The sequence below is a fragment of the Saccostrea echinata genome, unplaced genomic scaffold, assembly GCF_033153115.1.
Source record: "Saccostrea echinata isolate AGI-Se365-2 ecotype Australia unplaced genomic scaffold, CSIRO_AGI_Sech_v1 ptg000008l, whole genome shotgun sequence".
In the NCBI taxonomy this organism is placed as follows: Eukaryota; Metazoa; Mollusca; class Bivalvia; order Ostreida; family Ostreidae; genus Saccostrea; species Saccostrea echinata.
The window spans coordinates 8,214,857-8,236,519 of NW_026889757.1; the positions used below are offsets into that span (position 1 = coordinate 8,214,857).

The 21,663-nt window shown below is 31.9% G+C and overlaps 1 protein-coding gene across 1 annotated transcript in view; it reads right to left on the reverse strand.

The window, feature by feature from the left end:
* Positions 1 to 746: 746 nt before the first annotated feature.
* Positions 747 to 21,663, reverse strand: part of LOC133181255 (uncharacterized) — a 29,603-nt gene continuing 8,686 nt past the window's right edge. Inside the window, exons 14-35 of the mRNA XM_061315789.1 lie at positions 21,291 to 21,453; positions 14,323 to 14,392; positions 13,700 to 14,098; positions 13,401 to 13,499; positions 13,054 to 13,155; positions 12,725 to 12,856; positions 12,455 to 12,477; positions 12,222 to 12,355; positions 11,720 to 12,049; positions 11,554 to 11,613; positions 10,305 to 10,467; positions 6,187 to 7,639; positions 5,960 to 6,058; positions 5,500 to 5,601; positions 4,417 to 4,548; positions 4,274 to 4,296; positions 4,056 to 4,189; positions 3,588 to 3,914; positions 2,928 to 3,028; positions 2,741 to 2,818; positions 1,618 to 1,643; positions 747 to 1,378 (exon numbers count right to left, since the gene is read on the reverse strand). Of these exons, the coding sequence (XP_061171773.1) occupies position 1,378; positions 1,618 to 1,643; positions 2,741 to 2,818; positions 2,928 to 3,028; positions 3,588 to 3,914; positions 4,056 to 4,189; positions 4,274 to 4,296; positions 4,417 to 4,548; positions 5,500 to 5,601; positions 5,960 to 6,058; positions 6,187 to 7,639; positions 10,305 to 10,467; positions 11,554 to 11,613; positions 11,720 to 12,049; positions 12,222 to 12,355; positions 12,455 to 12,477; positions 12,725 to 12,856; positions 13,054 to 13,155; positions 13,401 to 13,499; positions 13,700 to 14,098; positions 14,323 to 14,392; positions 21,291 to 21,453 (4,151 nt within the window). The 3' untranslated portion in view covers positions 747 to 1,377. The remainder of the gene's footprint in view (positions 1,379 to 1,617; positions 1,644 to 2,740; positions 2,819 to 2,927; positions 3,029 to 3,587; positions 3,915 to 4,055; positions 4,190 to 4,273; positions 4,297 to 4,416; positions 4,549 to 5,499; positions 5,602 to 5,959; positions 6,059 to 6,186; positions 7,640 to 10,304; positions 10,468 to 11,553; positions 11,614 to 11,719; positions 12,050 to 12,221; positions 12,356 to 12,454; positions 12,478 to 12,724; positions 12,857 to 13,053; positions 13,156 to 13,400; positions 13,500 to 13,699; positions 14,099 to 14,322; positions 14,393 to 21,290; positions 21,454 to 21,663) is intronic.

Below are 21,663 nucleotides of genomic sequence, written 5' to 3' on the forward strand. Positions count from 1 at the left end.
ACGAAGTTCGAATCTGTTTTCAAAGGCAGGGGTCATCACAATTTCTTGAATCTCCGTTCGATAATGAGGACGCCCACTTTTTTTACTGACTTCATACATAGTCAGCGCATGTTTGTCTATTGTTCTACTTTTAACAGTAGTTGTATATTTGCATAAATAATAATGCGCTCATGGTTAAAAAGAGAAAAAAGCTGCTTCTTCTTACATTTGCTCTCTGTGTTGTAACCAAGGGTTGTGACATGTTGAATATTATAATTCACCACGTGATTTCTTACATCAGGTAACTTTGTGAATACTAAATTCCGTCACGTGACTTGTAAAGTAGCATGTTTTGTGCTAACTAGGACATTGTGTTCGAACACGTTAAGTCATCTGGCACTGATATAAAATCTGCTTTAATTACATTGACGTGCTCATATTATTAATTTCGTTTTGAATCCTTTGTCAGTATTGTATTTGTGCCATATAGAACGGAGAGGGAGATGGGAAAGAGTGATCACGTTCCTTATTTCAAATATGTCATTGTTATTTATCTAGTCTAATTTTAGACCCATTCTTACAATGTTAGCTCCACCTCTCATGCATATCTAATGTTCAATCAAGGGCAGGTAAGTGTAAATTCTCTATATTTGGAAAGCAGTAAGGACAAAAAACATTAATCATTTCATTGTATCACAGTCTAAAAACATCTTAAGATTTAAAATTTGGTTCCAGATTGACAGGATTCTTTCATAAATATACAGAAGTTTGGTTTGAACATATTTTATTGCAATAAATATATACAATGGGATTGGGCACAAGTTCTAAAAACTTAATTCGCCCTCTCCCTACATGTTATATCACAAAAAATTCAATCAGACGTGTCCAACAGCATGTACAAAGTAAATTAACTCACAACATAGAAACATATACTGCTAAATTATTATCTATACACATTTTTAGAAAAATCAATTAAATCTGCCTGAATGCTGAATATAAGATTGAACAATAGAGAAGAGATATTCATTTTCAGCAATACTGAGTGAAGTATCCCCCCAGAGTAAAGTATGAGTGTCAACAATATGAACTTTATTAAATCTCAAAAACTTATCGAAGAAATCTTTCCTGGCCTCAGTGTATTTAGGACATGAGAAAAAATAATGATGTGTGTCTTCTACCTTACCACAAGAGCATAATGGACTAGATATTATGTTACACCTATAAAGATCAATGTTTAGCACACAATTGTGTCGGAGTCTAGTGTGCAGTATATTGTAGCGTCTTTTTCCAAAACTGAAATAAGGCTGTAGACTGCAAACATACAAATCATCATTTGTACCAACTGTAGTAAACGAGTGGAATTCTTTATCGCTAGACACCAGACTCTCGAGCTCCTTATCTGCTTTTAAAAGTAAAATCACACAAAAAATAACAATAGCCCCGCCTTATTTCACTTAATTTTGACTTAATTAGACAGAAAAAAGCAAAGTAATTAATAACCTTGGAGCATTTTATCACAATTTAATAGAATAATCTATCTTTAATTACAGGAACAACGCATTAACATAGCTCTCACATTGATCATTACAGAGAACAAATCTACATGTTCATATATTTTCCAGAATACTTGTGACTTACCAATATCCGCAAAGAAATCTTCTTTCCTTAAAAAAATATTTTGATATGTTAGCTAATGTCGTGGAACATGGAAAAGAAAAGACAAGAATACAAGATGACAATGCTCAAATCAACTTAATCTCTCTTTAATCACTTCTTTTATACAATTAACAAAAAATAGTCAAAGTTATGACACATCAGTGATACTCTTAAGTTAACATTTAAACGAATATATATAATGGCACAAATACATAAACTGTCAATAGTTAATTATAAAGTTGGTTTCTTTTGGAAAAATCCTTAGTGTAAAAGCAAAATTTTTAAATGATTGAACAGAGGGAAATGAACCGTAAGGCATGATCTACATTTTCCACGGCAATTCTCACATTCCATTAACAATTATAATTACTTCAATTCATATGTCGACTCGATATATCCCAGTGAACCTGAAATAAAAGACACCACAGAGTCTGCCACATCTGTTACATATTTGGATATTTTACTGACTATAGACGATTAAGGTCAACTAACAACTAAATTGTATAACAAACAAGATGACTTCGGTTTTTACATCGTCAACTTTCCTTCATTATGTAGTTATATCCCGCTTTCACCTGCATATGGTGTTTACATCTCCCAACATTCGATACTCAAGAGTGTGCAACGAGTACAATCAATTTTTAAACCGAGGCAGGCTACTGACAGATAAGTTGATGTTACAGGGATTTCAACAATTTCCCTTAAAGTCAACATTTTTAATGCCATGGTCGTTATAATGACTTTGTTAGCAAATATAATCTATCAATGGGTTGTATTTTGGCTGACTTGTTTCATACCAATTGTGAAGCCTTTGTTTTTATACAGAATTCGACCATGGAATGTCCCGTCTACCTGATCAATACATAGGGCTCACGGCGGGTGTAACTGGTCTACAGGGGATGCTTACTCCTTCTAGGCACCTGATCCCACCTCTGGAATCCCCTCCCCCTCCAGGGATCCGTGTTGTTTGCCCTCTTCTTAGATTTGTATTGTTTATAGATTTTTTTTTGAGATCGATCACTGTTCGTTATCTTCACCTTTTTCATCCAAAAAAATATATGTTTCTCCTTTGATATAGTTATATATATCAAAGATGAATATTTACCTCAAAACTCATATGCTCATAATCTATTGGGCTCAATGGATTTTCCAAAGATTGTCCATAAAACGTGAAGAGAGATAGCTTCAAAAATAAAATCTTAAATTTAATGTTATTTACTTCATGACTTTACAAGGAAGAAAATTTATAAGTTAGAAACGTTTTCTTATTTTAAAAAAGCAAAAAAACCCACTTCTATAAGTTTTCTTTCATATAATCCTGGATACTGCAGTCCGATGATGTTTTCCTGGGAATACACTGATTCCATTCTCGTGTCCATTGGTGCATCGTTTCCTACAATGACAACACCAATACTATATAAAACCTTGTATAACATAATCGTAATACAATGCAATTGTCTCACCGGTAAATAAATAGCTGAAGTTAATGAAAAACGATATAGGTATTGTAGCAAAATAAATCTGGCAAACCTTAAGTCTTCTTGGTACAAGTATATGTTATATTAAATAGTTTATACCGAAAACCTAGTTATATACCATTATTAATTCATAAACAAGGTGGAAAGCAAATAGTATTGGAAATTATTTTGCCATATAAATCGTGTTTGATACATGTAGCTCAAAATTAGAAAGAAGATGTCCTAATAAATGCATACTGGAGCTGAAAGTAAGGTCCACTTTTAATTGAATTGTAAGAATATGGTTAATAAATTAACAATTTTTAATGAAAATGAAAAGCTTTGAAACATCACCATACTAATTTCTCAAATTGCACACAGTCTGTTTATGAATAAAAATAAGTAAAAACAATTTAAAATACAGATACGTTTAAGATATATTTTCCTCATTGTTTAAAATAGTTACTTGTTTGTAAAAATTTAACATTCACTGACCTGTTATGAGTAAAATATGGCAAGGTCTGCCTTTGCTCTGTGTTGTTCTGTACTCGGACAACTGTGTTGTCGTTTGAAGAGAAATCTTGACAATGTATCTGCTTTTTGGTTCAAGCATAATTCTGCCCTCAGTATTCACTATGAATTCGTCTGCAGTGCACTCAGATTTCCAGAGGACATTCTTTAGTGGCTTTCGAATCTCAACAAATACTGTCTGGAAGTTGGACAAGGTAGGTCGATGGATTACAACTAATTCCTGAAGACGCAGTGGTCTTATGACGTCATCAAGGTACACATTATGGCTTGGACAGGTTATGGTTAATGAAGCTTTGAATAGATATTTGTGATTTCATTGTTGTGCGTAGTTTTTCAAAATTATTTGACAAAGATTTATTTCACTTATGGCCAAAACACTTATTTCAATATGGGTAATATACATTTAATTTTTATTAACTAAACCATTTTTACCGAAGTTCTTTAGCTGCAATGATTTATCCAGCTCCTTTTTTTCGACATAAAGAGAAAATGGGAAGTCCAACGGTGAAACCAACAATTCGTCTGAGCTTTTCAGGGAATTTAAGTGTTTCTTATGTTGTTCGAATCTAAAATCATTAGTTTTTGTTGAATGCTTGTTTTAAAGATTGATTTTCTGCTAAATGACTCATAAGAATAAAAAAAAATCCTACCTTTCCCATAATTTTGGTACATTCTGAAAATTAAATTTAAAAACATATTGATCATAAAAATCATTTTGCTTTATATGGAATATTTATTATCCTTGATAATCAATTTTCAAGCTTTAAAAATAGATCCAAATATGGTAACTTACGAAATGGAAAATCAATAGAGATTTTTTTCCCAGGGCATGTAAGGACTCGGAAAGTAGTTTATTGTCTTCTGTCATGAAAGACCCATATTCTCTTCGCATCTGTCTTATTCTTTTTAACTGCAAACTGAAATCCTAAATCATCAAACAGACAAGATAATTATGTCGAATCTGATGTTCTAACTCAGAAACGAATGCTTTTAAGAAGTTTCAATAATTGTGATTGGTTTAAATGGGTCTTAAATTGTAAGATGGTTAAGTATTGTGTTGCACTCCAAAGAATCTCGATATTGTTAGAACAATTAACCGTGGAATTTTAAGACATTTCCTTGTTTTAATTTTTGTTTTGATCATGGTTGTGGAAAATTGAAATTCTTTTTTTGGGCTAAGTGCATGTATATTTTTGAGAAAACAAAAATGGTAATACTTCTTTATATTATATATTATTGTTTCAATCAAATCAGCATCGTGATGGTTAACGATTGGAATATTTTCTCTTATTTAAAGATACAAATTTGACATTCATTAAATGCATGTATAAAGGTAAAAATGAAGTACATTCAATATACACTCTGAATTATAATTTTTGCAATATGTGTTTATACATTTATGATTAAAAATCTTTACTATCTGAAGGACTAGATAAAGGGTTTTACATCAAATGCAAAAATCATTACTATACATGAAAATTAGTCAAATAAATAAATACTTAGTCTTGTATTATCACATTCAGGTTTGTAAGGAACTAGAACACATTATATTTATAATTAATCCACATATATTAGAAATACTTTTTTCTCTTTGCACATGTACTAGCATTTACATGTGCAATTTAAAGACTTTTGTTTTGACACAATATGCATTCCTGGAAATGATACATATTTTTAAAAAAATCCTATACTCTGTGGATCCCAACATAAACATGGCATATAATGCATCTTTAATTTTGGGTAACATTGTGGAAGAATAGAAGTTCATTATCAGACAATCTTCAAATAGAAGCATAAATTTCACATTTACTTATGGTTATATCAAAGTGAAGGTGTTTAAGTTTTTTTATGGATTGAAAACGGTGGTGCAGTTAACCTGGTCTAAATCCTCGTACATTTGTTGTTCTCTAACAGTTATCAAATGGCGGAGTGATGCAAGCTCCTGTCTTAAAGATTCCTTCTTCTGAAGAGCATTCATCTAGTAGAAACCAAAATAATAATAATAATAATTCCACGATAATCTATAATGAATTATGTTTTATAAACAAGTAAAGAATTGTTTGGACATTTTCTATGTAAAACTAGTACACATTATATAATATATATGTATATAAATTTCAAATATTTCTAGCAAAAAGTTGTTTGAAGTAATTTTTTTTAAACGAAATATCACGAAAATCAAAAATTTGGCCGAACATTGGATTTGTTTTATATTTATTTCATTTGAAAATGCCGACCGTCTGAATGTGACAACTACAAGTGGAACAATCATGTAAACAGTCTATAAAATTTTGTTGTTTGTCCAGAAGTAGATCTTAAAAGATATTAATATTTACGGTAATGTTCTGCTCAATCATGTCCAATTCTGCAGAAAGCATATTGACTGTATGAGAACTGACATCGGAAAAATTATGGATTGCTTCATCATATTTGTCCTGGTAAAAAATTAAAATTGATTGAGGCTTCTTGCTATAAAGATACATTAAGAAATACATGTATTAATTTTTTTGAATAATGAACATGCAATATATTAAGTATCTTAAATCAAGTTCTCGTTACTAACCTTTTCCTCTGTGATATGTTTCAAAAGTTTTATAATTTTGTGTTCACGACATTTTCCTTTACCAAGGACACATTCCTCGCATCTTAGTGCTTTGCAGACTTGGCAGAAATAACGACCAATTTGCTTGTGCTCAGAACAAGCAAAGGAATGGAAAGGTTTTGATTTACAAATAGTATGACTTCTGGGATGAAATCTTAGAAAGCAATTGTTGCAGAAATATACCATGCAATCTTCGCAAACATTGTAGCTTTCACTTGTCAGGCCACAATAATTACAATAGTGATCAGACAAAGTTCCTAGAGCTTTGGAAGACACTGTCAAGTTTGAAGTATTTGTTTTATGTTCTGTACCTATTTCTTTCTTTGTAACAAATTTTCTTCTGTCATTTGGTGGTAAAAATTTTAAATCAAAAGAAAATGTTTTGTAAAACTCATCAGGCTTTTTACATTGTAGTTTACTGGTAGAGGAAGTCAATGTTTTTTCTACATTCTTTGGGGAATTTTCTCCAACTGAGTGTCTCAATTCTTCTTTTGAAGAAAGTGTATCATTTTTTGAGTTCAAAACACCCCTCAGAGAATCTTTTTGCAAATCAGCACAGAATTCCTTTTGCTGCATTTCATTGCTTGAATTGGATGATCTATTGTCACACATAGCATCCTTTCCATACCCTGTAAGGTTTTTACATGAATCCTGAACATTGATAGTCTGCTCCAATATATTTGTTTTTCTGTAACGATATTTTTCATCCACTGTTTTAATTTCTGGTAAAGCATTTTCGCTTTCACGATTTCTTGTGCATTCAAATTCTTGATCCCAGCTTTTGTGTGTATCTGTATGAAGATATTGTCTACTGTCTCTTTCCTGAATATTCTCTTTTGACTGAATTAAACTTCTGGTAACTTCACTTTTCTCAGAGTTGTCTAAATCTGTATTAGAAAACTTTGCTGGAGGGGCTTCAAAACCTATCATTTTCTCATCAGTAACAACGCTTTTACTGGAAATCCCCTCGACTCTTTCATCTTTAGTGTTTTTAAAATCAGCTTTCGTTTTTGTAATTATTGAATTCAATGCAGTAATTTCACTCTTTTCGTACAATGATTCTTCATTCTCGTTATATTCTTCTTCGTGCCTATCTTTTTCCTTATTTGAATCACTGTCCTCTTCAACCGTTCCTGTTTTCATCAAACGTTCTTCCATTGAAATATGAAGCTCAGTAACTTCTCTGATTTGTTCATCTCGATGTATGGATTCCCTCATCATGCTACTTTTGAGATCATTTTGTTTAACACTATTGACCAAATCACCACCGCTATTTCTGTCGTATGAATTCGCAATCCCCTCATCTGATTCGGACTTCCTTATTTCTTCCTCATGCTCAAGTTTAAGTCTTTCTTCCATATCTGTAATGGTTTCATTTCCCGATTTGTCTCTGTTTTCCATGATTAGATCATACCTAACTTGTATTTGGACCATACATCTCTCTAAAATGAACTCTCATTTATAACATGTGCTTTAAAGTTAGCGATGTGAACTTTAACATAAATCATATAAACACAATACGATATTACTTCCGCAAAATTTAACAAACGCGACGAGATATATATTACTCGATTTATTTAACATGAATGATTTAAGAGCCAAACCAAAAAAAAAAAAAAAAATCAAAAATACCTAGAAAGGTTGGAACAATGATGCATTTTGTGCATGACAACAAAACTCCTATTTTCGTTTTCTTTTAGTGAATTATATACGAGTATATCAAGATCGGGTTGTCAAAATTAAATTGTCATTGCGCAATATCTTGTGCAGAGTTGTCGATCGTCCCTCCCTCAGATCAGACACCTCTTTAAAAGTATAAGAAATTCCAAAGATCCGATCAAATGAGAAAAATACTTCTATATACAGTACTTAGTAAATATTTACCCTTAAGACAAATATAAGTACAAGTATCTTCTGATTATGAATTAAAAACAAATGGACTAATCATGATATTATCGAGCCAGTTAAGGGGTGAATGTATGTGCCGATGGTGAAAGAGTGGTCATTCAGTTGTAAATGTCGGAGTTATAGGCCTAATGTACACTGTACATACTCATACATGATTCTCAATAGTAAATACCTTCAAATAAATTAAAAATTTTGTGTGAATGAAATAAAAGATATAATCATAATATTAAAAATGCAGAAATGAAAATATGCTCGTGTATAACGTTTGCCTTTTGAAAGAGAGATAGGTGTCTAAAGATTACCAGATCTTTCATGTGCTTTATTAGCAAATATTTTATTTACACTTAAGGATAAATAACACAAACTTTTTTCAGAAATCAGCAATATTTCCCATAGATTAATGTTCAAATAGGTAACCTGAATGGTATTTCCCAAGTAAAATGAGAGAATTTTTAAGATTTTGTCACAATGTCAGAAATATGTGCAAATTTTTGTATAGAATTACATAGAAAACATTACAAGCACCAAAGAAAACTTACGATTTCTTTATATTTTAGGGATTGACTCTATGTCATTTCCATTCAAAATCAGTCAAAAAATATATATCAATCCATGCATCAAATTTTTGTTTGTGTTATGTATCCTTAACAAAACTTCTAAGTGTTCACTCTGATAAATGTATTTATTTAAAAATTACATCATGATGATAGAATGGTATGATATTTTCAAATGATCATAACCAATGTGTCTCCTTAACAATTGTCGCAAGAAATTCAAATATTACCAATGAAAATCAATGTCCCGTAACGAAGCTTAAAAACAATAAATCGGTACTTTGCGGCACATGTTTTGTGTAATCGGCTTCTTTTTGTGACCATTATCAATCTTCAACAACTGGTTTAATTAAAAAACACAAAACATGGGCAAAATGACCCTTGAGGAAGGATTCCTTTTAAAAGGAATGTCAAAGCCCTCCCCTCTTTCACTCAGTTTCAACGATTTAGAAAGATCGATACAGCAGGTGTGGCAGCACATAGGTAAGTCTTCTGTTCAGAGGTACATTATGTACATGAAGAAACTATGTCTTGCAGTGACTAAAGCGAGAGGTAGTCTTACTCCATACTGATTATTTTATGTGAATTTTCATTTTGAGGGTACATCATTTCCTTGACACTTTGCTCTAAAGAACGGCGATCATGGCTTAAGTAATGCAAAAAACCTTCTTCTTTTTTTTTAAAGAAGGTATTTTAAACAATATTTTCATAACATTTTCATAAAATTGTGAAGTGGAGTAACAGGTAATATATTAGGTTTAAAAAGTAGATTAGGGGCTAATCTAGTAACAACGCTTGAGCAAATATAAAAAAAAAATTAGAAGAGTTGTATTTTTGGATGGATAGTAAATATACATGTACATGTATATTCATCAACAAGTTATTACTTGTATTCCTTTAAAAACCTTTACAGTAAACATAAATCAAGAATACCTATTATATTGATGACATTAAAGAGGACTTTAAAACATATTACTTGGTCTTTTTTTTAAAAAGTGGAGATTAATCGATTGCATATTGCTTAACACCGAATCAGCTGTATTTCAGCCATATTTCGGCGGTAAATTGGAGAAAAACACATATACATGTACATACAAACAGACACAAACACACACATATAATTATACAAATCCTGGAACAGGGATTAAATAGGTTATTTATTACCTCTATGAACTAATGTGACAGAACCTCTTTCAATTTATATATATTAATGCAATCAATGCATGTATGACATTAAAAGTATATATATATATATATATATATATATATATATATATATATATATATATATATATATATATATATATATATATATATATATATATATAACTTCACATTTACATTATTCTTATCAATCAATAGTCAAAAGTCTGAATAATACAGGATGTAATTGATAACAATCAACCACAATTTGTCCTCAATGTAAAACATCTCTATTTATATACGTATATGTTGAATCTGTTATTTATAAGCAGGTATGTTAACAAAGGATGCCAGTTTCTCTCTAACCTGGGATCATTAGGTGTAATGCTTTAAAAATTGTTTCAAATGTTCATAGTACAGAAGTATTCACTAACCAGCAACCTATAATTTTCCGAATTAGAGCATTTATATCACGATTTACAAAATTTGACTATCCCCCTGGTTATATAATCCTGTAACCTAAGCTCTTCCGGACTATAGTTTTCATACTCTTTCATGGCAGAAATGGATTGAAACCGTGCTTTGCCATCTGTTGGAGGTCTAAACCTTCCTGTTATATGCCCATTCAAAACCTCTCCTGTATAATAATAAAACAATAGAATGATACAGTACAAGGATGATACAATACTACAACATTTTTTTTATATGAAACATAATAATTTCAAAACACATTTAAAAGATAAATTTGCCCTAAAATTCTCTGCAGCATTATTTTGTTTTTATCAACAGGATCAGCTTTTCAAACATTTTTCAAAATGTGATGATCATTTAGCAATTAAAGGAGAATAAATTTAAATAATTTTAATTAAGCATTCTTCTGCTTTCAGCTCTTCTAAACTTTTATTCTCTAAATTAAACTAGAGATATTGTAAGCAAGCTTACAAAATAATACCCCCGCTGCAAGATTTTAAAGTGCCCATTCTCAATTTTGTAAATATGACCTTGCCAAAATGACCTTGGTTTAAAAAATGATTCCTCCCCTGGTCACAAATAATCTTTGAGTGAAAACACTAATCTCAATGACCTTGAATTCGCTGGAATGACCTTAGGTCATAGTCTATACATATCCTCAGAAGATATGCAATATTTGTGATAAGTACGAGCCTCTTATGTTCTCCGTTACAAGATGTATGGTCTAAGCAGGAATTAAACATTTTATTTTGTAAGTGACCTTGAACTTCATCAAATGACTTTAGATTGAGGTCATGATGCACCTTCAGGTCATAAGCAATCTGTGTATGAACTTTGATCTTCAATGATTCTACATTAAGAGGTTGTAGATTGGACAAAAATATATTTTTTTCTGCCAGTGACCTTGAACTTGCCAGAATGACCTTGGATCAAGATAATGAAACACCCTCAGGTCAAAAACTATCCTTGCACAAAGCATGAGCATCCAAAGCTATAGCCTGGACAAAATTGCAAGGACAGTCAGACAGACGGACAAGGTGATTTCTATAAACCCCCAAACTCCATTTGCAGGGAATTAAAAAAGATGTTATATAACTGCATGGTGCTTAGATTTGATATAGCCTTGTTGTTTTACAAAATCTGCTTTTTTGCTATTAATGCATGTCTTATTCAAATGTTTTTTTTTTTTGGTCTTGAATTCTTTGAATTATTAAAAAATCAAAGAACATGTAAAATATATTTGTATTCTTACCTGATTGTAAAGAGGTACCAAACGGTGAACAGTTTGTTCCGACGTCAAGAAAATTTTTACCTTCAAGGAAAATGTGTACATAGGATAATTATTCAACATGTTATTGTCTAAATAGAACAAAATGCAGATGTTCTTACAGATTAAAGAATATTTTACTTTTTTATACCTGTGATCACCAGAACGTTACAAGGACTACTTAAGCTCTTCGTAAATCTCTTGTCAGACATTTGGAATGAAGTTTGTACATGAAATCTGAAAATATATCTGTGTGATGGTTCCAAGGCTGTCAGGTTTCCTGCATTAGCTACGTATTCGTTTAATGAACGATGAACAGAACAGCTGATAACCTTCTTTACAGATGTCAATATTTCTACACAAATCGAGTAGGATTTGGAGAGACTTGGGGTGGGAATGGAAATAAAGTCATCTAAACGAATAGGTGCCTTGACATCCTCAATGTACACTACATGTTGCTGACAGGTTATAGAGCATGGTCCTATTAATTTAAAATCAATATTATATAGCTGGCTATTATTGCTCTAAATTCATCAACTTTAACTAAACATAATTAGTACACAAAACGGGTCGCCGAAACGGATTGGAAAAAGGTGATATTAGCCAACATTTTATTTACTACAGTAATATAAAAATATTAAGTTAACAAATACTTAGATTGTTGAATTGAAGAGACTTGTCCAGCTCTGATTTTTCTACATAGAAAGACATTGGGGAAAGAATCGGAGACTGCAGTAGGGCATCAGGGCTAGGTAGAGATTTCATATTCTTCTTATGCTTATCCAATCTAAACAAAACAGTTAACAGTTGCAATTTTTTATACATAAAAATGTGCATTCTCTTTCATTTTCTTTAAAGATTTAAATTCAAACCCACATTCACACACCTTTTCCATATCTTTTCAGCGTTCTAAAATATAAACAATGAAAAACAAATATACTTTTGTTAGTGCTACTTGGCTATTGTGACAGATTCTTCATACCTACGGAACTTCATCGTGCTATTTTAATTCTAATCATCTTCTCATCAACATTCATGTTAATAAATATGTAAAAATTAAGTAAAGTTTTTCTTATCTTAAATTTTTTAAAAAGATATGCATTATTTTAAAGTTAAATATAATGTTGTTTTAACTACAAGAAGTCTGTGGACCTACAAAGTAAAAATCCGTGAGGGATTCCTTGCCAAGGTAGTGCTCAGATGTCGCTTTTATTTTGGTATTAGCTTGCATGATCGAACCATACCGTCTTTTGTATTCCTGAATACTCTTCATGCAGGACTCATATTCCTAATCAAATGAATAAAAAAAAAGATTTTGAGTAAAGCAAGCTACTAAGCTACTAAAATACTAAAAAATTTGCTTTATCGATTTATATATCTTTATTTTAAAGTTCAAACTTTTCTTCTATATAAAATTTATTGAAATCGAAACAGCTCATTTTCATTGAAATTTAATTTTAAGAATCCAAAATAATTAAATAATACCTTCTCAAAATCCCGATAAATCTCTTGTTCCTGTTCTGTAATAAGGTGACGAAGCGATGCAAATTCTTGTCTCAAAATTTCCTTGTTGAGAATTGCATTAATCTTTTATAGAAAAATAAAATGACAATTTTTAAATTTTGTGTATTTTATGCATGTACAGAAACATATTCTCCTAGTCCAATGCCTCTGAATATGTATACATTACACACACACACACACACAAAACAAATAATGTATTGCTTTAATTTAGCAGTGTTTCAAATAAAAACTAATAATGCAACACCAACCAATTTGTCCCAACTATTCACAAAAAATTATCATCAGACATTATGAAGGATTCTACAAACCGAAAATGTTTCCTCAACTTCCTCTAGTCGATCAGACAGCATTTCAATTGACAGAGACGCTCTGGGGGAAAACAGTTCAGCTGCTTGAATAAACTTGTCCTAGTGAATAAATATAGGTACCATTAGATAAACATCTCCAACTACAGAAGTAATGTTTTAACAAACACTTTTAGAACTTTAAAAGAAAAAGTATCCTTCTATTTGATCAATTCGACATTAAAAGGTTTAGTAAAGAATTCTTTGAAGGCTAAATTTTAATTACATGTATATCTCATTCTTTTTATAAAGGTAAAACTGACCTTTTCCTGTTTTATATGTTCCAGTATTTTGATAAGCCTATCAGCATGTCCAGAGCATTGCTCATTTGTCACAATGCAGTCATCACATCTCATTTCATTGCAAAAATTGCAAAAGAATCGACATATTTGATTGTGCTTAGAACATGCAAAAACCGGGAATGGTACTTGTTTACAAATTGTGTGATCATTAGGATGGTAGCGCACCATACACTGATCACAGAGGTATATCATACAATCTTCACAAATATTGTAATGTTTCAGGGACATCAGACAATACCTACATTGTTCTGATAAAGCACTATCCCTTTTCGAAAACGATTTCAATGTTTGCAGAGAATTCCCGAATGTTGCCTGCATTTCATTGATTATCATCCGCGTTGTGGAGACCCTATTGAAAATCTGTGGGGAAAAGAATACATTCAAGTTTATTCATGGCAAAGAGAATTAAAAAAATACTTTATCATATACAAATTAGAATTTGTAGTTTAATATTAACCTGTCAACCAGTGATTTTCGACTTTTGTACAAAAATTTTTATCACTTACATGCTGATTTGTCGACCTGTATGTTAATCATTAACATGTTGACCTATGAAACTACTGTCCAGTTTACCTGCTAATCACTTTATCAGGTATCCCGATGACCTGTTGACCGATATGCATCTGCAGTCTACCCTTGTCTGTCACATGCCAACTATGAAAAACATATGTTTATTATTATGTATATAATACTGTCGTTATAGAAATCTATTAAATATCTAAATTTTATTCATATACATTGTATTAATAATCCCGCATGAAAGGTCATTAGTATAACATTTAAAGTTCTATGTTGGTTATTCTTTCCTAATAATTTATCAAAAATGTATTCAAGGGATAAATATATTATGTGTTATGTATTTAATATTGATGCGAAATGTTCCATGGGACAATATTCTAACGTAATCTTTACTTTGCCCATATTCTTGTAGTTATATTTATCCTACAGACACTTTGCTAAGCCTTTTCTGATCAAGGTTGCTACAGTTTGTGTAAAAATATTACTTAATTATATTTGATAATGGATGATAATTAATTGTAAATTTCAAAACTACTATACCGTTTATCCGCTGTATATGTATGAGATACATTTTTCAACAATTTATTTACTATTAATTCTATTAATTAAAAAGTTACTTGAAAAAAACATTTCCAACAGCTTAAAAACTTGCTATTTCAATCCAAAATTTCCTTTTAGAACTCAAATCCATCACTCTCAGGCCTATGAGATTTATTTATTTTCTATTCTATCAAGCTATTTTCATATTCTTCTTTTGTGATTAAACCTTCATCATGATCTGTTCATGTCAAAGAACTTTCTGTAGTAGTATTCATGTTCACAGAATGATTAATGTGGCTTTGTTCGTTGTCGTTTTTTTTCAGTAGATGAGTTCAAATTTTCAAAAAAAAGTTCTTCTTCCAAAGGATTTCACTTTTATAGAATATCATTTTATCATTCACTACTAGATATTTGAGATCTAACTTCGATAATTATTGAATAACTCTATTCTATCTTCTGCCGATTTGAAAGAGGCCGTATTAAACTGCAGTGAACCAAACAGTCTAAGGAGTAACAAGCAAATTCAAAGAATTGTGGTCCCCCGCTTTCGGTGTCTTACATGTAGTGGATGGGTTGTCATTATTTATGGCATATTGTAACTTTCTTGTTTGTGTGTCCTGTATTGTAACATGAAGGTCAAAGGGTCAAATATTATAGCATGCTCAGAAACATCTTGTCACATATAATGAACATATCAATTATGAAAGCCCTATCTTTTCTCAATCAGAAATTAAAGGAAAAGATAATTATTTTGAAAAGTAGGTCAAAAAAGGTCAAGCTCACGGGGTCAAAAACCATTATAGTATATTTGGAAAGGTCGTGTCACAGGTAATGTACATATGTCATATTAAAGCTCTATCTTTTCTCATTCAGATTTTATGACAAATTTAAAATAACATTAAGGTTTTTGAAAAGTAGGTCAAACTTTATGGTCAAGGTCAAAGGGTCAAAAACCATAGTATATTTAAAAAGACCTTGTCACAGGTAATGCACAGGTCAAATATGAAAGTCCTATCTCTTCTTAATCAAAAGTTATAAGCAAAGATAACTTTTTGAAAAGTAGGTCAAACTTCAAGGTCAAGATCACAGGGTCAAAAATCATAGCATAGTTAGAAGGGTCACAGGTAATATACATGTCTTTTATGAAAGCCCTACCTTTTCTCTTTCAAAAGTTATGACCAATTAAAAATAATATTAATTTTTTTAAAAGTAGTTCAAACTTAAGGTCAAGGTCATGGGGTCAAAGGTAATAGTACATTTGGTAAGGTCTTGTCACAAGTAATGTACAAGTACCTGTGAAATATCAAAGCTTTATTTCTTCTCATTCAAAAGTTAAGACCAAGGTTAAAGTTTTTGTGACAGATGGACAGACTGACAGACGAATGAGATTTAAATAATGTCCCCTCACTTTCGCGAAAGTGGGGACTATTAAATAATTTTCGGAGCTAGAAATCACCCGACACCTGTAGAAAAAAGTTTAATATCGATTAACCTAATATAAATCCCCAACCCCCACGGAACTCAAGATGGCGATTGTCAACCCTTGTATATTTTATTGTACCTAATTCGATTTTAAGAAAACCGGCTAATTACGATGATTTTTTATTTTTTATTATTAATCAGTGAATTTAGACGGGCATAGATTGTTTTGTTTTGTTTTGTTTGTTTAACGTTTCTCACATATTGAGACGCCACCACTTGTCGGAGGAAGGCTGCAAATTTAGACCTGTACTTGTCACTTGCAGCCTTTGAGCAGAGAGGGATCTTTTTTCGTGCCAGCATGCACCTACTACAACACGGGATCTCGGTTTATACAGTCTCATCCGAAGAACCGCTCTCCACGTCCCCCAGTGGGATTCAAACCCGCGACGTAAGGATCAACTCCTTATTCCGCGACTTTAGAGCAAACGCTCTAATCTCTGCGCCACGCTAGCGACTAGACCATGTAGACATGACATAGTAAAACACAAACATCATCCTGAAACCAAGCTTCTATGTGTTACCAGGTTACTACAGTGACAGTGTAACAAAATAACACACTTCGTTGCAGAACCGTGTATCATGAAAAAAAGCAAAGAAAGGAAAAATGAAAATATTTTCAAAAAAGTTGCTAAATTCAAAACATACCTAGAAAATTCAGTAAATAAAGACTAATTATAAAGTGAACTTGTCAAGCATTCTTCGTAGAAACTTTAATCGGATGTTTACGATAGAGCAATAAATGATAAAAGCCTGTTCAAAGGGCACAAGATTATCCGAATAAAATCCGGGGTATATGTAAACATACACTATCAAAAAAAAAAAAGAATAATGCAGCGTGTAATAAAGCCCCACAATAAACAATTCAATAACTGTTTAATATCCGGGGTATGTGTGTGTGTGGAGGGGGAAGGGGCTTCAATTTGCCATGCAAATATTATATATATACACCATATATATTATATTTATATACCAATACGATATCAAACCGCCGAAAAACTTTGCTGTCATAATAATACAGTCAATAATTAATTATGCACATTCTAAACGATAACAACATTGGAAGAAATAAGAAAAATCACAGCACTGTGTCGGTTTCTCTAAATTTAGAATTGCGTGGCTGATGGGTGTTGCCTAAATGCACTCGAACGTGCATTCGTACCAGTGGAACGCATGATTGCACGAGCGCCGCACGTCCAATCGCATTGGCGCACATTCAATCGTCCGATCACCTGATCACTCGCGCGATCTTATCGCATTATCTTACAACACTCGCTTTCGTTGTATATCAGTCGCATATAGACGCAAGATATATCGCAAGATTCAATGCGTTTGCATCGCACAAATGTCGCTTTAGATCTTGCGAATTTCGTACGAATACTTTTTCATATGCGATTATTTCGGCAACAGTTTACGATCCAAATCAAATTTTTTTGGTCGCACGAATATTTTGTCGCGTCTACTCGTGCGCCAATTGTTTGTTTTTGTTTGTTTGTTGTTTAACGTCCCTCTCGAGAATTTTTCACTCATATGGAGACGCCACCACTTGCCGGTGGAGAGCTGCAAATTTTGTCCTATACTCGGCACTTACGGCCATTGAGCAGTGAGGGGTCTTTTTCGTGCCAACACCTACTGCGACACGGGACCTCGGTTTATACGGTCTCATCCGAAGGACCGGTCTCCACGTCCCACAGTGGGATTCGAACCCGCGACGTAAGGATCAACTCCTTACCTCGCGACTCTAGAGCAGACGCTCTAACCACTGCGCCACGCGGGCGACTGCGCCAATTGTGAAAGGGCCTTTAATAAAAATCTGTGAAGTACAACTCAGCTTAGCACGAGTATGTGGTCGAGAGTTCTGATTTTTCAATAATAAAACAATTTATAAAAGTTCGTAGTACTGCATGCTTGATGTTGAAGTAATCATAACATGTTACAGTTCAATAAAAAGGGGGTTTATGAATACTTACAAGTGCATCATCGACTAATGTGTCAAGGAACAACAATTGTAAGAAGATTTTCCTGAAATTCGAATTAACGTCTGTCGATTTTAGAATAAGTTTTCTTTACAAACTCAAACGATAAATCGATTGCGGTTCGTTTTGGTCTTTTCTAATTCCCTCAAGATTTGGAAATTATTTTGTATCACCTATAAAAATGGAAATCTGAGATCAAACCAAATAAAGAACTACGCTCGCATAACTCCCGATTCGCGCCTACAGTTTATACCAATTTAATTTAATATAAATGGCGATTATATTAAGCAGTGCTATTTTTCGAGAGTTTGTTCTGCTCAAAAGCATACGGGATATCTGTGGTGATGTTGATCTTGCTGGCGTAGGGCAAGATCCTCTTTGTGCCTATTCTCTGATTTTACAAACCTTATTTTGATAATCATTTATTTCCTGCACAGTGTTGGTTATTACTGGATTTTTGAAATAGGATACTGGTTTAGCTTGACATATAGGATTCTTTTCATTTAAACTTTTTGTAGATGACATTCTCAAAGAAACCCCCAAGTATACCTCCTAATCGATTGTATTAGGCCGCTAAAGTTCTTTGTTGACGAGCCAGCGTGAATATTCTGAAATTCTTACATTCATAGAAACTCAACTATAAAATACAATACTTTATGAACCTATGATTTCTGACTAAATGTACGCAGCTTCTTATTTTATTCTTGAACGATACAACTTCTAAAACTAAGAAATACTAGATTATTAATTTTGTTACTTAAAAATGTATTCATACATGTGCTGATACATGATAGATGCAAACTCCAAAGACGTAGAAATCATGAGTATTCACTGTTTATATAAAATTCTTATTTTGCGTAAATAAAATATATGGAGATAACGAACAGTATTCAAGCTCAAAAAACCATTTAAACAATACAAATCAGGAGAAAAGCAAACATGGACCTCTAAAACATAATCGGAGGTGGGATCAGGTGCCATGGAGGAGTGAGCATCCTCTGCCGACCGGTGTCCCTTGTCATGATCGGGAAATAACGGAAAAATCCGGAGACAATCCAGTGTGTAAATAATGGACTAACAATTAGTATGAAAAACGTCTGTCAACATTTTGATTTTATGATAGTGAGGTTGTATTTGCTGACAAGGTCATTGTATCGAAGTGAACATATAAATCACACCATTCGGAGGATATAATATGTACCCCTCATTCACACACACACACACACACACACACCCTCTCACACACCCTCACCCTCACACACACACTTATATATATATATATATATATATATATATATATATATATATATATATATATATATATATATATATATATATATATATATATATATATATATAACTTTAACTATATATATATAACTATACAACTGTACAATTTAAAAAAACATACATATTTGCAATAAAATGTAATACATTTATTTAACTTTCGACTTTATTAAACTGTAATTCTAATTCAGAAATAATGAAAAATGAAGATAACGAACATTAATCAAGCTCAGAAGACATAACGTGATAAATTTTCCAGGAAGAAGGCGGACATTTCGTGACGGCGAACAAAACGTGACTCAACACAGAGCAAACAAGGACCTCTAAGGAGCCCCTTGTCATGATCAGGCGGACGGAAAAATCCGTAGACAATTCAGTGTGTAAATAATGGCCTAACAATTACTATGAAAACATCAGTCAGCATAATGATAGATTGCATTTGCTGACAAGGTCATTGTATCGACCATTAAATTTGTAAAATTATGACTTTAAACGAGACTGTTGATATTATAATTGTATCATTTACTTATTTGTCGATAGCTTGCCCCATTTTAGAAATTGTTCGTACGTAAAATACTCTGTCCTGTTACATGTGGGAATGAAAATTAATACTGTTAATTGATAAAATGTCGTCGATATATTTAAAGTTCGAATTGGAGGCAACAGCGAAAGACTTCTTCTTTTCGTGTAGAAGTGCTTTGAATAAATTTTGCTTCATATGAATACAAAAGTATGTCTTCTAATATCGGGAGGGGGGAGGGGCAATAAGTACCCACTGGAATTTGAACAGATTGCTAGAAGACTTGATCTCCAAAACCTACAATGAAATTGTCACACTCAAAAATGGTAAACCTATGAACACTTATTAAGTCAAATTTAATGTTCTTTATATCAGATCGATATAATTTGAAGACGTTAAAATAATCTTTGGTGATCTGAAATGGCTTTATATTGTGAAATTCTCAAACTTTGATGCAATTTTTAAAAAATAATATATATATATATATCTATATCTATCTATCTATCTATCTATCTATCTATCTATCTATATATATATATATATATATATATATATATATATATATATATATATATATATATATATATATATATATATATATAGTGAAGTTCAGAATAAACAAAGTACAATATGGATATTACTGTATTTATTTTTGAAAAAATAAAATTAAAATCTTGAGTAAAAATAAGTAAAAGTTGAATATCTAATATCATACATGTTGAGCAAATATAAAACGTGCGAAAAGTTCCTATCACATAGTGTACATTAATTAGATACTAATTTTTATTTGTATCCATGGAATGTTAATTGACCAGCAATTTATAACCTGCATTTTAAGAAACAAAGATATCTTTAAAATTTACATTGAGATAGAATCCCTTAAAAGTTATATATTAATGCATTCATAAAATCTGACATCATGTTCAGAAACCGTCGAAATATGGCTGAAATATTGCCGATTCGGCGTAAAACAACAATAATCAATCATGTTCAGAAAAAAATATACATGTAGTAAAAGTGTCATTCCTTTCAATGAAATATAGAGATAACCAATAGTCAGAAGTTAAATTAAATGCAACTAAAAATGACTTATATATATATATATATGCAATTGACTAGCAAGTATTACATTTGAATTCTTTTTAAAGATCAATACAATGTATCCCAGTTCCTCCATGATCTGAGGAGAAAAGGTTTCCCATTAATCTTAATCATTAGAATAATAATTCACAATTTACAAAATTTGATTATCCCGCTGGTTATATAATCCTGTAACCTAAGCTCCTCTGGACTGTAGTTCTCATACTCTGTCATGGCGGAAATAGATTGAAACCGTGTTTCGGCGTCTGTGGGAGGTCTAAACCTTCTTGTTATATGTCCATTCCAACCCAGTCCTGATTAATTAAAAAAATATACAATATACAAATTCTTTTTTTTTAATGATTATATCTTTATACAATGAAATATATGGAGATAACGAACAGTATTCAAGCTCAAAAGTCCATTTAACATTACAAAATAGGTGCAGAGCAAACATGGACCTCCAAAACATCAGAGGTGGGATCAGGTGCCATGGAGGAGTGAGCATCCCCTGCCGATCGGTC